At 54.8% G+C, this 18,385-nt stretch overlaps 1 protein-coding gene across 1 annotated transcript in view; it reads right to left on the bottom strand.

Annotated features, from left to right (window-relative positions):
* The window catches only part of LRP1 (LDL receptor related protein 1), a 181,843-nt gene that overhangs the window by 118,702 nt on the left and 44,756 nt on the right, over nt 1–18,385 (bottom strand). Inside the window, 1 exon segment of the mRNA XM_077838260.1 lies at nt 7,441–7,578. Within this exon segment, the coding sequence (XP_077694386.1) occupies nt 7,441–7,578 (138 nt within the window).

The raw sequence follows: 18,385 nt of genomic DNA, 5'->3' as shown, positions 1-18,385 counted from the left end.
ATCCCCGATCGCGGCTCAGGGAATACAGAAGTCCAGGGCAAGGGAGAATCTGTCCCGAGGCCATCAGAACACCGCAAAACCAGGGACCGGCCGGCAGACAGGTACAAACGTGGTCACCCCAGCCCGCAAAGGGAAGCGGCGAGGGAAAGGGCTGCACAAGCCGCTTTCAAACAGTGACGGAATTTGATTCTGGAACATGAGACACATTGTCTCCAACCTCAGCTGCAGGCTCAGCATTTCCTATTTAAAGGATCAGCCACAAGAGGCAAGGAGCAGGAAACCTAGCTCCTGCCACACACACCCAGAGCGCACCAGCGTCCCTCCTCAACCACATCCGTTTCTCCAGCAGAGTCGTGCTGGGCAACTCGCTCAGCCCCACAGGGCTCCGGGAAACCCGCGGACAAAGAGGGAAGCAGAGCATGACAGGGGGTGCGTTGAAGACAGGTGGCCTCGAGAAACCAAAGGCACTTGAGAGGCATCTGCAGTGGTGCTGAAAAAACAAATCCAGATCCTAGCCCTGGTTCGGGCTCTTGCTGCCCGGCCCGCAGTGAAATTGAAGCCCCATCGCGTGCGTTCACTGCATGCTCCCTGAGACCACGTTAAACAACGCCAACAAGGACTTCCTGTAGGGACTGCTGAGGTGGGAGCAGGACGCACCCTGCCCACCCAACACCGGGAATTAAGAAGCTAAAGGGAGCAAGTATCCTCTGTTCTTAGCTGCCCCTGTCCTTGTACACCTCGACTGACAACCCCGCAGAACCCAGCACAGAAATGGGGCATGCTGGATGCTCCGGGCAATACATGCAACAGGCGGATTCTCCATTTGGGAGGGGTTTTCACTGTTCTCAGTGGGGGAGAGGATGCGGGAATTCCCTACTGTTCTCCATTGTTCCCAATGGAGGGGAGCAGATGGGGGAATTCCCCCATTGTTCTCCAACAGGGGGATAGTCCATTGTTCTCGATGGAGGGAGGGGAGGAGGGAATTCCCCCACTGTTCTCCAGCAGGGAAATATTCCATTGTTCTCAGTGGGGGGATTCCCCCACTGTTCTCCAGAAGGGGGATACTCCATTGTTCCCAATGGGGACAGCGGATGGGGGGATTCCCATTGGGTGCTAAGCTCTTTTGAGCAGAGAAAGAGCAGAGCAGGGTGTGGGTCTGGACCATTGCAGCAAGGCCCCGGGAAGCTCTGGGGTGACCGTCACTGTGTCATCTCCTCCCCAGACCTACCTACCCCCAACGAGCTCAGCAGGGAACCAGGCCCTAGTCGGATTCACCAGCAAATGCAGAGAAAACATGTCCCTGCCCATCTATTAAGAGCCCCCCACGCAGGAGCTGGATGTGTTAAATCTCTGTGCTCCTGGGAGGGGTCCGCCCCAAGCGTGTCCAGCACCTCCCCTGCGCCCAACGCCCAGTCCACACACAGGAGGCTCCCGTGCTGCAGGGCCATGAAGGTTGCCTGGCTCACGGCTCTGAACAGATTAATTTCTATCCATGGCTGAAATAAATGTTAATTGAGTGTCCATCTGCCTCGCGCTCCCCAATGCTCAGAGGCAGGCTGGGGCTGATGAGAAACCTCGCCCGGAGCACTTATCTCGCTGCGCCAGTAACTGACGGCTTCCTGGACTTAGCAAGATCACGTAATGATGGGTCCTGTTACCCTACCAAAGGGGGTAATTATACAGACATCCACGCAATGAACTGGGGAGACCTCGGCTCAATTCCCCACCCCGCTTTGTCTGTGCCTCGGACCCCCACCGGTAACGTGAGGATAACGGATCTGCCCCTGGGTCCCCAGGGGGTCGTGAAGATAGACTGCGTAGAGCGTTGAGGTCCGCTGATGAAAAGCGGTAGATAGGAGCTAGGTGGTTTTATTACACATACATACAGAGTGAGATTCTCTCATAAAAAGGGGACAATACGGGCCAAAATTCAGGCTCTACAGTAGCGAAATTTGCATATATCAATTCACATTGTAGTCACGTGACGCAAACTGTCCACCTGTTTATAGGGAACCATATCTGAGCATCTGGATCTTTAATTAATTTGTCTTCACATGTCTCTCTGAGGTAGGGCCATACTACTGCCCGCACTTTGAGCTGAGGCAAAGAGAAATTAAATGCCTTTCTCAGGAAGCCTATTGCAAAGCAGGGAATCGAACCGTCAGCCCCTAAGTAACACCCTAACCACTGGACCATGCTCCAGCTCACTAGCATGGGAGTGCATTCCACTGGTGCAAACTGCAATCCCTTGGGAACAAGCTGTGCTTTCCAACCTGCATGCAACCCGGAAAGCTGCTCCACAAAAGCAAAGCAAGAACAAAATGGACAGGCGTCGGGGCAAACCCAGCTACTCAAACACAGCAATGATAAGATAGGCTTCCGTGACCCAGTTAACACACAAAGGGCTGGGATAGAGGCTTTGTGGCCGAAGGGACACTCATTGTGGGAAGCAGAAGAGCACTTCAGCCCACAAAGGTCTCTTTGTTTGAGGGTTTTTTCCCCTCTCCTGCCTAACGCCCCCGTGGCTTGGAAGCGCAAAGCAGGATGAACTCGGGTCTGTATCAAATCTGTGTGCAAAACAATCGAAACGTGAACCTTGCCAAGCTGAGAAAATCTGGCCATTTTTCTCCGTGTTCCCCCTTTCACAGCCCTCTCTCAGAGTCTTCATGATCAAATGCATCCCACAGCTTGGACCAGCTGGCTCAAGGACTCTAGGAATGGGACATGGGTCCTTTCCCCTATAGAGGGCGCTGGATCCGATCCGGCCCCAGGACAGGGGACTGACTGGCTCAGGGGGGCAGGGAATGGGACATGGGGGCTCTCCCCTCTGTGGGGTGCCAGCTCCGATCTGACCCCAGGGCAGGGGACTGGATGGCTCAGGGTGGTGGGGAATGGGGCCTTTCCCCTCTAGGGGGTGCTGGCTCCAATCCGGCCCCAGGGTGGGGGGCTGGTTGGCTCGGGGTGGGAGAGGGGGGAAGGGAGGGAAGGAGTCACCACTTTTAATCCAGTGCAGGTTATTAGTAACTGGCAGCCGTTAGCCTGAGCTCCACGGGGGAGGGTTTGAGACGCCATCTCTGACCACAGCTCATTAAACACCCACTTACCAGCACCCCTCTCTGCAGAGCAACCCCGAGACCCAACTCCCCACTGCCTGCCCCCGGGGGGCTGGGACAGGGGCTCGCGTCACACCCGGGACAGTTAATCTAAAAGTACATTCAGGGCTGGGGAAGAGTGGGGGGTGAGGGGGAACAGGACATAAACGGACAGCAGCAGCATACCACCCACATCCTACAGCCCCTCTCCCCCCAACTCTACACCCCCAGAAACCAGCACTGCAGAGCCCGGAGGACACGGTGTATGATAAAACAAACTGCCCGTGATTCTGAAAAGCCCCCCCAGCCCCAAAACCACATTACAGTCAGATAGGAAATGTCACCACCTCTGGCACCAGGTCCCTGCAGCCTCTGACCAGGGTCACCCATGCAGATCCAGGGGGTGCACAACACTTTACCGTCCAAATCTGTTCTGCTTTGTTTACGGGAGGTTCAGAGGTCGAGTCCAGCTCAGGAGGGGGACTTTCGGGAAACCACGCCGATTAACCAGGGAGCAACGACCGGTTCCCATAGGATGCCTCCTGACACCCTGGCCAGAAGCAGGTGTGGAATCAGGACACTTAGCTGCACTGGAGTGGTCTGTAAACACTTCCGGCGGTGTGAATCTCACCCCGACATTCAGGGAACGAAAATCTAATGCAAGCTCAGAACTGGAGCATGGGGGGATGTCAACTGCAAATTCCCACACTGGCCCAAGGACCCTGTTACAGCCAGAACTAAACATGTGGATTTAAACCAATTTAGCTAATCCAGTTCACACGTCTGTGTAGACTCTCGGATTCTGATTTACGGGCTGGTTTACACCCTATTACACCAGCGTTTCACTGTCTCCCATCAACTGATCTTTGGGCTTAAATTGCTACAATCAGTGCAGGGTTGGGTTTTTTTAAACCAGCATGACTCTCTTTTGCTCAGAGTTTAACCCAGGCTTAATTCGGTTTCACTTAGAACTTTTACCAGTGTAATGATGCCAGCTCGGGGGATGGTTTTATCTATCCCACCCCTAGTCTGGCCACAGTTATAACAGGCTAATGGTACTTTATACTGAAATAGCTTATTTCCTCTTTATCCCGCTATAACAGCGGCCAGCCTAGGGGTGTGTCACCACTCTACCTAGACCCGGATAGTTCTAGCAGACCTACATTCTAGAGCGGACAAGGCCGCAGGAGCAGCGTGGATGCAATCCATTTCTGATCCATCTGCCACAATACAAGGGCCAGCAAAGGAAAGCCACACCAGCACCGTTTACCCTCCTTGGCACAGCATATGCCTAACGTTCATATTTTGCATTTGCACGGGGAGGTCACGGCCCAGGCTACGGTCCCCAGGCCAGTTGGCTGTCTAACACACAGTGGGAGGAGCGCCCTTTCCCCTAGCAAAAACGGTACAGATTTGCTCACAATCCCACTCTAAATCCCCCGTGTTATGCGTATGCAAGTTTAATAAGCCAGGTGGGCCAGCTGACTCGTTCACATGGTTTATCAGCTTTGCAGGGTGTTTGGCAGGCCTGCATGTTCATTTCAGAGTCTCCTCTCAGCTCATGTACCACACACACCAAAGAAAACCCCAACAATATTAGGGTTTTCATTTTTTTTTTTTTTAAGGGTGCTGTTCTGGTGGAAACAGTCCTGCTACAATTCCAGCCCTTGGCGATTTTTAAAAGAACAGTCAAGGTTTGCGGCTCTCCCTTCTCTGCTACCAGGAATAATTGCCTGTTCGAAGGTTGCAACTGGGATCTCTGCTTCTTTACTAGCCAATATTTCTTCCCTTCCTCCGTGGAGTGTGCCCCTCCTTGATCTGTTATCGTAGGATTGCTTGTGTACTGGGAACTGCCTGCAGGCTGGTGAGCCAGCGTAAGGTTAGAGAAGAACGGGTAGGGCTGCTAGTGATTTTCCCAAAGTGACTATGGGGTTTAGGAGCATGTAGGAATCATGCATCTAAATCTCCTAGACAAAAGCTGTGGCCCCTTCGCATGCCGTCTCAGGCCCAGGGGAAGGAGAATTATCAGGGTAGAGATCAGGTCAGCTGTTTGAGGTAGTGAGGTGCGCTGGTTAAGCCCTAGGAAACTTGAGTCCTAGCCCCAGCTCTGCCACTGATCAGCCGTGACACCTTAGGCAAGCCCCATCGCCTCAGTTTCCCCATTCATCCAAGGAAGAGCGATTCTCTCCACTGTGGGGAATTACTAGGTGCAATTTCATCTCTTGCATGGAGCAGGCCAGACTCCAATGGCAGAGAGGCCCAATGGTTAGTGAGCTAGTCTGGAGACAAGGCCTCAGCTCTGCCACAAGCTCCCTGTGGGACCGCAGGTTATGTCACTTCGCCCCTATATGCCTCAGTTTCCTCATCTGTCAAATGGGGGTAACAATCCTGCCCTGCCTCAGGGCTTGGCGAGGATAAACAAGCCAGAGAGGGTGGGGGGCTTGGGAGCCACAGAAGTGCCTAAGAGACGCAGACTAGCTGACTGCAGTGGGTCCCACCGGCCTGACGAGATCCACAGGGCCACCACTGAGAATCGGAGAGGAAAACCTGGCTTTTCTGTATCCAAACATCTCAAAAGCCACCCAGCATCCTCATCCGAGAGCTGCCGCAAGTGCCGAGCGCTCCCAACGCCTGCTCGGCTCTGTGCCCGGCTGCAGTAGGTGTAACCCAACATCAGATAGAATTAAACCTCCCCACCTCACGGATCCAGCCGCTGATTAACCCTCTCTCCCGCCCCAGACTTGTTGAGACACCGTACGGGTCTCTCAGCTGCCGGGGGGGGGGGGGGTGTGGTTCTATAAAATTAATCTACATAAATAGCTCGGAGGACACATTTGGGCCAGGGATCCGGTGCAGGGAGCCAGGAGGAGATTCTTATGCAAAGGGGAATGTTTCCGGGTGCCTGAACAGGCGGTTCACAAAGGCAAGGGGACACAGAGGAGAGAGCTGGGACGCCAGAGCCCAGGGCTCTATTCCCACCTCTGCCACTGACCTGCTGGGAGACTTTGCACAAGTCACCTCCCTGCTCTGTGCCTCGGTTTCCCCCTCTGGAGACCGGGAATAATGATCTTGAGCTCCCTGGGAAAGCACTAGATAAGAGATAGGCACCCTCTGTATAAGCAGCAGGGACTCTGTACTTGTATCTTCGGTACTTATCTGACACATCTGAGCACCTCCCAATGTCTAACGTATTCAGCCTCCCACACGGCTGGGGGGGCAGGACAGGGCTGTCATCCCCACGGTCCTGAGGGGCAGAAACTGAGTGACTTGGCCAAGAACACGCAAGGAGTCAGTGCCAGAGGCAGAGATTGAACCCTGGTCTCCCAAGGGCCAGGCTAGGCCCCGACCCTCCTTCCCCATCAGGTATGGCAGGGTCGCTGTGGGAACAGCCCCCGAACAGCTCATGCTCCAAGCCCAGAGAGCTGGGACACCTGGTACAATCTGATCCGCTCGGTAGAGGGCGTAGCTTGGGGCGAGCTGCTGGCAGGGCCAGCATTGCTGCTCACCCCCGAGGTGTGGAGGATTCATTAGCAAAGGGCATGCGGGGCAGGGGGTAGGCCACTGAATAGGAGGCTCAGGCCACCTGGGCAAGTCATTGCTCCGCTCTGTGCCTCAGTTTCCCCTCCCTGCCTCTTGCCTGCTCAGGCGGCAAGCTCTCCAGGAGAAGGGGTAAGTGCAGCACCTGGCACAATGAGGCTCTGCTCCCCACTGGGGTGCCTAGGCGGCGCCGTCCTGCACCCCAGACAAGGCAGGCGCCTCTGCTCTGCACTTTGCCCGATTTAGGGCCTTTCAGACGAATTTTCTTTGCCCTTTCCGCAGCTCATCCAGCTCAGAGCCAGATTAGTGACAGCACGGCCCCTGGAACTGTGGGCTCAGGGGTCACGACCAGCAGGCCTCAATCCCTGTGCTCCCAGCCCTGCCCGCTAAGACCCCCGGCTAGGGAGGAAACCAGTGTCTGAACTAAACCAGAACCCAAACTCCCTGCCTCCATCCGCTCAGCAGAGAGTGCAGCTATGCAACAGCCTGCCGGGGCAGGAGCAATCGCCATTTCTCCTGCAGAAGGGAACCTTCAAGGTCTTCTAACCCACAGCCCCCAGGACGCGTTGACGATGGGCGGGGCGGGGGGGGGTGTCGCACTGAAGTACCTCCACGAGTGCACCGCTCTTGTGCGAACACGCCGCACGCCGGGGCGAATCGCGGTTCCTACCGGGGCCACGTCCTGCTAACAGCCCGTGTGGCCGCACGCACTACGGAGGCATTTTTCCTACCCCCCTCCCACCCGACGGCGGAGTCTCTCAGCCCAGAGCGAGGTGCGGGCTGCCCCGGGGACCGGTCGGCGCTCCCTTACCCCGGCAGTGCGACCCCTCGTCCGAGCCGTCGAAGCAGTCCTGAAGGCCGTTGCACAGCTTGCTCATGGGTATGCACAGCTCCGTGCCCAGGCAGTTATGCTCATTGGGTTGGCACCGCGATACCTTGCTCTGCGGACCTGGAAGAGAGCAGAACACAAGAGAGATTGAGCAGAGAGGGGAAGGGAATCGCTCGACAGAGCAACACCTGGCAGCTGCAGCAAGGACCAGAGGCTGCGGCTGGGCCTGGCCCACGCAAGCAACGAGAACCCAGCCCCTGGCAGCTCCCCGATCAGGATCCCTCCCTTCCTCCCAGCGCCCTGCCACTCCCACCAGTGCAAAAGGACCCACTCGCATTTCATACCCGCTGGGCTCTGATGCAAACACCCACAGCCACACGCAACTGGAGCCGAGGGAGAACCGTGCCATTTGCAAGACAGACCTGGGGGATGTCTACACTGCAGGTTTACTGCATGTTCTTACCGCCCCCGCCCCCCATCGTTCCCACACCAAACCCTCCCATGTGCGCAGAACCCATGTTCACATGCATGGCTGGGGCGTGGGGCAAGGAGACCAAACTGCACTCGTTTCCAGTGAGACTTCAGTGCTACTGTCACTTGGCTGCTTTTGAAAAATCGGACTCCCATGAGCATGTCTACGCTGCACAAACCCCGGACTCCGACTCTGGCTTGAGCCCAAAGCCCCCTTCCATCTACACACAACTCTATCTGGCGAACAGTGAATCCCCTTGGCCCAGGCTCTAGGACTGGGCAAGGCGGGGGGGCCAAGCCTCTTGTTTTGCAGTGTGGACGCAGCTTGGGCCCAGGTCCCCCAGACTCATGTCCCAAGAGTCTACCAATGCTATCCCACAATCCCACAGGCCGGCGCTCCTGGGGGGAGCCATAGCTAGGGTCTCCCATCCAAAGCACTGCCCCCACTCCACCCAGCTTCACTCCCGAGATCCAACAAATACAGCACACCAGGCAGCCAGGCTCAAACTCCCCGGGGACGGGGTGCGGGTAATGCAGCCACACAGGGTGGGTCCCGCCTGGGCTCCTCTGTGCAGGGACACGCTGAGAGGGGCCGGATTTTCAAGGATCCAGTATCCCATGCAGAGCAAAGGGAGAGACCAGATTAACGGCGGCAGAGGGAACCAGTGCCCTGGCTGCAGCTTTGGCCCCCGGCGGGTGGCTCCGTCTCCCTACCCATGTGGGCATCCGTGTAGATATTTCACCCCGGTAAGGAAACAGAACCCACTGTTCACACAACACTTTTACTGACCAGCTCGTCAGACACAGCAAACTTCACCCCCGAGAGCAACCCCTCCTTCCTGCGCCACGCTCCCTGGGCCAGCGTCACCCAGTCTCCCCCATCCGACAGGGCGCGTCAGCCGGCTCCTTCCTACAGCCCGGGACACACGTCTCGAAGCTGCCAGGCTGCCCGGGGCAGACCAGAACGGACACATCCACAGTGTTTCTCACGTGCCCATTCCCCCCCGAGAATGGGGCCTTGACAGGAAAGGGAGCCTGCCGCACGGGAAAGGGAACCCAAGGGACAGAGGAAGCGCCCAGCAACGGGTGCCTTGTGGGGTTCCCTGCCTGGGGCAGCCATTCCAGGGCGTAGCATGGGTTATGATTAGCTCTGCGTCCTAACTTAGGGGCTGCCCGCCAACACAGTATCCAACCCCAACACGGCCCCTCGGAGAGACGCGGACGGATCATTATTCCCATGAGGAACAGAGAGAGACTTGCCCAAGATCACCCCAGGAGAGCAAAGAATTGAAGGCAGGTCTCCAGTTCCCCTAACCAGCTGTGCTGTGCCCTCTCTCCCCTCCCGCAACAGCCATCCCGGCCATGCCACAGCCTGCCACGCACGGTGCCGGCATCACCACTCCGCTTTGGCACTGGACTGGAGGGTGGAATCCTGCACCAGGAGGAAGGGAATCCAGCTCCTGCAGCGGTCTGGGCTCTCCGGGGCACCCGGGGCTCACGAACAAAGCCAGTGAGTAGGGCTGATTGCACAGGGAGGCAATCCGCCCAGTCAGACGGTGCCATTTTGACCGTCATTTTGCAGAGTGGCGTAAATGTAACAGGGTGCTTTACAACCACAGAGGCAGTCCCTGTCCCACGCGGGCGGCGGTCTAACCCAGCCGGAGGGGTATGTGGGAGGACAGCTCAAGCACAGAATAGGGACGGCCGTCGATGCAGGAAGTCATGGAGATGTGTCGCTGAAAGGAGAAGAGAGCGAGTTCCAAGCTTAGAGACCCACTGGGAAGAAGGTGCAACGTAGCAGGGAGGGGAAAGGGGACGTGACATCCCTGTGGAGTGGGACATGAAGGAACTGGAGTTTTCCCGCGTTGACGCACGATTTCTCCTTCAGCTGCAGACGCACTCGCTCACTGAGGGTGCATCCGAAAGTCGTTCGCTTGAGCTGATGGGCTAGCGACTTCGGTCAGGGCAAGGCCTCTGCCAGCCCCAGTCCCTGGGGGAAAAGGGTTTGTCCAGGCCAGGGCTCCGGGGCAACTGCTCCCTTTCACAGGGTTCATTCCATGCACCAGCGAATGGTGCAGGGAACTGGGAAGAAGGGGCGTTGATTCGATTTTCATTTTGTTTGGCTGAGAAGAGAAGAGCCTCGGGGTGGAACTGGCACGAGGAGAGGCGGGGGTAGGAGACGCACAGACATACACTCCTCTTCTCACAGGGCCGGCCTGCCTCCTGTATTTTTCCTAACCCTGAACGAGACCTATTCAGCATAGTTCCTAGACAGAGGTCTTCACGCATCTCCCTGCCCTCCAGTCTCACTCGCAAAGGCTCGAAACAGCCAATCGTCACTTGGCTACTCGAAAGGGAAGTTCAGACCCAGTGTGCCAAGCTCCCGGCTAACAGCAAAACCTACAAGCCATCAGAAAAGCTCAGGCCGTGAAACACGGAGCCCCGTTTCTCTGCCTCATGCGACGGAGGCAGGAAAACATTTCAATGCCACGAGGAAACCAGGCTAACGGATCCAGACAGGAACATGCAGCCCCAACAACTCTTTGCACGAATCCCCGGGCCTCTAAGGGGGCAACATTTATTCCTCTGTTTGTTTGTTTGTTTCGGTTGCAGTGACTTTAAAAGGCCACCCATTAGGAAGGATTCTGTTTATACGGCCCTCCGGTTTCTATTTGGCCTAGTGGGTTAGAACAGGGAGAGACCGGGAGCTAGGACCCCTAGTTCTACTCCTGCCTCTGAAAGGGGAGAGGGATCTAGTGATTAGAGCAAGGAACAGGCACCCAGGGCTCCTGGGTTCTGTTCCAAACTCTTTCATTGCTTGTCTTTGCATCTCCTTCTCTTTTCCCTTCTGGAGGAGAACGCTGTTTGATTTATAACCAGGCAACTCCGTAGGTTAAGAGCCTTCTTAACAGCTTCTGCACAATAGCATCTGTCTCTAAAGAGAGCTCTATCTAAATAAAACCACTCTCCTAGGCTCAGAATAACTGCAAATTAAGGGTTAATTAGCCGTGTTTCCAAACAGGTCAAGGGAAGGCACCCATAGGAAGCACACAGTCGATCAGTCAAAACGGATCTCCCTGCCCATTATCCCTGTGGAAAGAGCAGATCAACTACTTATCACAAATGGGGCAGGATTAATTTACAAGCCACTTTGTTTCCTTTCAACTGCATTTGCTCGTTAATAAATGAGCCAATTTATTACATGTGACAAGCTTGTGGTACACCCCAAAGGGCTGACTTAGACATGAATTTTTAACCTCAGAAAACCACTTGAAAAGAAGCAATTCTTCCCCCCACAAATGCAGCCTGTAACTGATCTGGCACCAGCCCAAAGACACATAAAAATGGGGAAAAGCTACAAGTGAAGAGATAAGAGGGCACGAAGCGAGGACTGGAGACTTCACAAGCTACGTGGCTTGAGTGTCAGAGACGGAAAGGAACATTCAAATAAAACCCACTTGGGAGACTTACCCGAGTGCTGAGAAGACTGCACTTTCCCAGGTTACAGCCACAACCCCGATTCTTATTATTTAGCATTGGGATTGCTCACAGCCTAAGGCCTGGCCTGCACACCGGTGTCATACTGGTGTACGTATGATGGCGACAGGGGTGCATTTTCAACTAAAAGAGCCACCCCATACAACCCCTAACGGAGATGCACGGGCTGTCTATTTTTGTTGTGTTTGTACAGTGCCTAGCGCAATGGTGCCTTGATCCAGGCCTGGGGGCGCAATCCCAATGCTAAATAATAAGAAGCTGATCTTCGCTTTGGGACAGTGCACTGAGCTGGGACTCCGCAGACCTGGGTTCGAGCCGTGGCTCTGCTGCGTGGTCCTGGGGAAGTCACTTCCCCGCCGCGTGCCTCCGTTTCCCTTCCCCTCTCTTCATCAATCTGGCCTAGTTAGACTGTGAGCTCTTCCAGGTAGGGATGGTCTCTCATGAGGAGTCTGTGCAGCCTTTAGAACAACAGTGGGGACCCTGATCTCAGAGGGGGCCTCCAGAGGCTACATAATACACAATAACGTGGAGGGAGGGGGAGGTTCTCTTCCAGGCCCAAGCAGCAGGAGGGGGGAGGGGGAGAGGGAGATGCGGAACCGCGGGCAAGTTTGCCAAAGGGGAGCAATCTCGGGAAAATCCACTCCAGGATCTCGCATACGCTTCCAGTTAATTTCCACAAACCTACCCTGCCTCTTGCCTCTTTGAGCTGCCAGGAGCATGCTGCAAAGCCGCAAGGACGGTCTGGGGATGCTGCTCACAGAGGAGAGCTCCGGCCCAGGATTCTTGCCCGCTAGGAACAATTCAGCCCCCGCCATATACAGGGTGCAGCCTCAGGCCAATCCAAAGCAGACAGACACCATGACTCTGTCCCTACATAGCACCTACCGCTCCACATCCAGGGATACCTCAGAGATCGGTAACATCCCTATAGCAGCTGGGGGAAAGGAGCCCCGTCCCCAGCTAGACAGTTAGCTGAGATTAGAACCCAGGTGTCCGGAATCTCCATTCCCCACTCCCTGCCCCTGGCCACAACCACTAGACAAGCGGGTCAGTTTCCTCGACTGGTACACACTGGCATAGATCCGCCACGTCCCGGGGTGCTGCCCATTTTATACCCTCTGAAGACCTGGCCCCATCTCCTCCCCAAACAACTCCAAACCAGCGGCCGAGGACTTTCATTGTGACGCGCCTGGGACACCCGGGGGCAAGGGAGCGCACTTAGCATCAGAATGCTGGAGACACAAGTGAGCAGAGAGCCCATTAACCGACATTTTCCAGCAGCCCCAGGCCAAGATCTTCCATTTTTGGGTGCTTGCCTCAAGAGGCCTTCAAGGTGGCTGAATTTCAGAGGGCACTTTTTGAAAACCAGCTCCTCTGACAGATTCACATTGATCATTCACTGCCCCGCAGCGCGCGGGCAGAGACAAACGCATCTCTCCCGACGGGAACTGTCACCATGCAGACACCAGGGCCCCAGATGGCTGCAGAACAGATAAAAGCAGGCCGCTCCGCATGCACCAGACCCATTTGACCGATGTGTCGGCAGCTAAGTGGGCTGTGGCATCAACAAGGCAAACCTTCTACCCGGGCTCCGGCTGGCTGGGAGTCCCTCAGGGAGGGTTTATTACCATTGCATCTCAGTAACACATTCCTTTTTGTAATCTGCATTAACAACGCTCTTATCAGTAGCTCTCAAAGCACTTTACAGAGAAGGCTGGTAGTCTTATTCTCAGAGCTGGGGAAACTGAGGCTCAGGGAAGTGACTTGCTGGTGCAGGGGATGGAAAGAGGGCCAGGAATCAAACCCAGCTCCCGCGGATCCAGGCCAATGTTCTATCCACTAAGCCACACCGCCCCTGCAGCAAGCCTTGGGTAAAATGTTCAAAAGCATCCAAAAGTGACATAGGCAACTTCAGTCCCATTGAACTCCAGAGGACTTAGGATCTTTTGAAAATCTGACCCCTCCCCTACACAGAATAGTTGCCCCAGTTTAATTTAAGCCAATTAAACCGGTACAATCTCCCATGTACACACTCCACGGGGACCACTCCCATGCTTAGAATTAAGCTCCCTTTGCAGGGGAATACTTAACGGAGAGCCGGGGAATCTGTTAACAGACAACATTTCATCAGCCCTGGATGCCACAGGAGTCTGATTCTGCAATGCAAATGGTGCTGCCCCCTTGCAGGGCTATGTCCCTCCCTGAGGCTGCATGCAGCAGCAGCCCTTGCAAGCCCAGGTTTTAAAACAAATCACTCTCCTTGCCAGCAAGATAAAGAGGATGTGAGTCAGCTGAAGCCCCCGGTGCCAGACTGGCGTGAGAAAAGCCCCTCTGACAATCCCAGAAGATAGGGGCTTCTCAGCCCCTTGCACGTGTTGACAGCTTAGCCACCACTCATGCTTCCTCAGCAGATGTAAAGCAAGCAGGAATCCCTATTAATATCCCTGGGTGCACGCAAGCGAGGCTGGACCAGGGGCAGGATGTCAAGAGGCTGCCGGGCAAAAGCCACAGCCGTTTTACATGCAAGGCGGCTAACAAGTGCGAACGGACAACAGAGCTCCCAGCTGAGCAAAGCCAGGCCAGGTCCTCAGCTGGGGAAAAACCAGACAGTGAAGCCACTTGGGGTTTGCACCAGTTTACTTAGGTACATGGTGCGCGTGCAGGGGCACACACTCACACGCGCACACCACAGATGCTCTCTCTCACAAAGTGGTTGTAAAACACCGACCACCACAGGACCCTGATTTCAGCTGGGGCCCACCCAGGGATGTCTTCTCTGCATTGGCAGCTCAGGGCATAGCCAGATGTTTGCCCCTACTCCAACTCTCTCACACACACACACACCCCTCTAGGTTAAGTGGTGCTTTCAGCTCAAGCTGCCGGTTGGGTCAATTGCTGCTGATGCGGGAGTGATGCAGCAAGGATGGAGCGGCGTGAGTTACAACTCACCCACCGCTACCACCAGTCCCATCACTCTGTGTGGAGCTGGACCGCTGCTTCACAGTGTGATCCTGTTTAGGGTGTGTCTTCCCTGGAGGGGTGGATCTGTTCTTAACCCACGTTAGCTAATATGGCGTAAAACAGCAAAGACGACATGGCAAACTCAGGTTTTAACTTGGCTTAGCAACTCCAGTCCAAGCCCAGGCTCCTCTGTGGGCGTGAACTCAACCTGCTCACCCAAGTCGCTGAGGCTTCCCTCTTATTTGAACCCAAGTTCAGAAGATGCCTTTTCCTTTGCTGCAGTGCAGACACGCCAGCGTGAGTGAGAGCAGAGCTGGAGGAGGAACTCGAGGGCAGCACCCCCCCGTTGCGATGTCCATGAGATGCTCCCAAGACACACAACACAGAGAGCGGAGACGCAGGAAGCTATTGCAAGAGGTTTTCAAGCTCCAGAGGAGGGCCTTTCCCCGGACACTCGGGTTGTTGTATTTATTTACGTTGTGAGTTAAAGGGCTCCTGCTTATCTTCAGTCAGCTGGTAAAATAAACTGAATGGTGCCCAAGCCCTGGAAAGCTCCTTAGAGTCAAGGGGCAACTGCGAAAAGAGGCATTTAGCAAATCACCTTAAAAAAAAAAAAAAAAAAAAACCACAGATTTTTGGTATCTGCCCCCAAGAGGGCAGAATAAGGGTATGTCTATACACATAGGCACCGACTCTGTGGGTGCTCCTCCCCCAATCAGCTCCCGCTCCAGAGCATCTGGTGAAGATGCTCAACAAACCACCTCCGCAAGCAGCCGAAGCGATGTCTGAGAGAGAAGCTCCCTCACCGACAGCATGCTGCGCACACGGACGCTTACCTCGGCGTAACTTATCCCACTGGTGGGGATGGGAACAGTCACACCCCGAGCAACGTAGGTTTTGCCGACATCGGCTGTAGTGTAGACAGAAGCTGAGTCTTCTCTGGCGGAGGGATGTGGGAGGAGGGAATTAGCTCATGTTTGCACAACCTTTTGAAGACGTAAACAGCTGCATAACTGCCAAATATTTCCAGTTTGCTACCGGGAGTCACATTTTTACCTTGACCACTGCGGGAATGTTAGAACAAGCTCGCTCAGGGTTTGTGCTACCAACAAATCACATGCTAGTCAATAGTATGCCAGAGCCTACAAGCCTCAACCGAGATCAGGGCCCCACTGTGGCAGGGGCTGTACAGTGGTTCGCTGTCAAATGGGGAGATGTATGCAGTGCGGTCCCATGGGGTGTGTCCTAGATCCAGTACTTGTCAATATTTTCACGGAGGAGTTGGACAATGCATGTAACATTTCTGGAGGACACCAAGCTAGAAGGAGTTGCAAGCATGTTACAGTACAGGATTAGAACTCAAAAGGACCTTGACCATTTGGAGACTTGGTCTGAAATCAACATGATGAAACGTAATAAAGACAAGCGCAAAATCAAACGAACAAATGCAACATGGGGAATAACTGGCTAGACAGTCATACTGCTGAAAAGGTCCTGAGGTTACAGTGGATCACAAATTGAACAGCCAAGAATGCGATGCACGTGTGGGAAAAGGACAATACCCTTCTAGGGTGTATTAACAGGAGGGTCGTACATAAGACTCGGGAGGTAACTGTCCCACTCTACGAGGCACTGGTGAGGCCCCAGCTGGAGTACTGCGGCCGGCGTTGGGCACCACGCTTAAAGAAAGATATGGACAAAGTGGAGAGAGTCCAGAGAAAAGCAACAAAAACGATCAAAGGTTGAGAAAACCTGACCTATGAGGAAAGGTTAAAATAACTGGGCAGTCTAGTCTTGACGAAAGATGACCCATAACGGTCTTCAACTACGTTAAGGGTGATCAAGTATTCTCCATGTCCACTGAAGGCAGGACAAGAAGCAATGGGCTTCTTCTTCTAGCTCCAGGTTAGATAGTAGGATCACTCTCTCTCGGGGGAGTTAAGCTCTGGAAGCTGAGTCCAACAGTCCCTGTTGCTGGAGGCTTTTGGTTGGACGAAGGCTGGTCTAGGTGACCTGGCCCAACACTGCTCTGATTCTACAATAGTCAAAAAAGCAAGAAAGAGAAAAGGGGGTGGGAAACGGAGGCAGAGAGAGAGAGGAAGAAACTTGCCCAAGGCCAGTGCCCAAGCTGGGAACGGCACTCGGGTTTAAATTCCATCCAGTGCTCTACCCGCTAGACAGCCCTGCCCTTCCCACTGTGGGATTATTTATACCCCCCGTTTGTGAGACAGAGAGCTGAGATGCAGAGAGAGATGAAGGCTCGAATTATCATTTATTTCCTGGCTTTGCCCAAGGTGACGCAGTGAGTCAGGGGCAGGCTGGGAACAGAAGCCCAGTCTTCTGTGTCCAGCCCACAGAGCAACCCGCCCCTGTTCCACACAGCCAGTCCTATCCCTATACCCAGTCTGCCTGTCCAACACGCCTTGCCCGAGATTTAAGGGCAGTTTATTCTTGGCTCTTTGTAATTCTGAAAAAAAATCAGATCTTGCTCATCCTAGAAGAAAAAGAAGGAAGCCACCGAAGATCTGGTTCCTGTTCTTCGCACCTCTACCACCAACCAGCATTACTTCTGCAACACAAGTCACCCAGCTCTCCAGCCAACTGCACAAAGTCTATCCAGTCCTGGGAAGAAACACTCCTGTTCTTTCTCAGTCAAGCGAATATATCCAAGCGATTCTTGCTAAGCGCAGAGAACACGTCTCCGGCAGGTCCCTGATGACGACAGGCTCAGGCTGCAAACAGAGGTCTCAACTGACAGCCAGAATTTTATTACAGAAGCTATGGACCTGTTTCTCAGGATCAGGTGCTTCTCCATGGCTGGTGTATTAATTCTGCAACAGCTCTGCTCCCAGCCCCCAGCGTGGGGGGCAGGTCAGGGACTTGGCTGGAGCACACTGCATCATGGATATTCTCAGCCCCCCATGACCTCTGGGAAACCGTGTGTAACCTGTCAGAGCAGCCTCGGGGCTCCACTCACTTACACTGAGGGCTGAGCGGAATGGGGGGAGCACAGAGATGGCTGAAAGCCCTTCCCCAAGTGCAGGAACGGGATAGCTGAGATGCAGGGTTGAGAGCTGGCTGGCTGGAGGTGTACCACGGGAGAGCAGCCAGTACTGCTGCTAATGTACGGCCCCTTTGCCTGCCCTCAGTGTAGGGGGAGCAGGTATCATCTGTGCTCAGCTGAGCTTCTCCAAGTAGGAGCAAAGCTCTGAGGTGCCCAAAGGGATGGGCTGGCCGTATCCAAGGTGGCTGCTGGGAAAGGAGGGGTTGAGGCAGGTTCCCCTAGCGATGCAACAGGACAGAGCCGTGAGGGGTAAGCGGCAGCCCGACCCCACGGGCCGCACGTCTTGCATAAGCTGAAGAAAGCCGCAGTGCAGAGCTAGGGCCCGGGCTGGCTCTGGCGAGAGAGAGGTCAGAGGACGGCACGGCCAGGACTGACGTCTTCGCTCACCCAACGCCGCTCGATACCACTCCAGGCTGTGGCTCAGTACTCAGCCCTGGAACCCCCCTTCTAGCCTTCCGCTCGACCGCTGCCACAGGAAGTGGTTGTGAGCAACAACCCAGTGCGGGGGTTGCGGTGAGCACCGGACCAGAGGTGTCACTCAGGACAGGATGTAAATCGGCTCTGGCCTCTTGCTGATCCCCTGCCACTTTCTCTTTTTCGCACGTGTAGGTGTGTTTGTGAACACACACACACACACACACACACACACACACACGCACAATTCCAGTTCAGGAAACTGACCCTGGAATTAGACCTTAGAGGTCAGGGAAGGAATGAAACTCTCTGGCCTTGGTTACACAGGAGGCTAGGCTACATCGTAAAGACCCCTTTTCCCCCTTAAAAAACCTATTAATTTCACCACCTCCCAGGACTTTCTGGCCTGTACGGCTGCTGGGGCAGAAAGCCTGGCTCTCTCCCCCCAAGAGGTGGCTGCAGCTCGGAGGCATCTGTCCAAACCTTGCAGAGCCTACAGGACGGAAAAGCGTCTCTCAA

The sequence above is a fragment of the Eretmochelys imbricata genome, chromosome 20 (genome assembly GCF_965152235.1).
Source record: "Eretmochelys imbricata isolate rEreImb1 chromosome 20, rEreImb1.hap1, whole genome shotgun sequence".
Taxonomy (NCBI): Eukaryota; Metazoa; Chordata; order Testudines; family Cheloniidae; genus Eretmochelys; species Eretmochelys imbricata.
The sequence above is the reverse complement of the archived record's forward strand: the minus strand, read 5'-3'. Positions and strand labels throughout refer to the sequence as shown.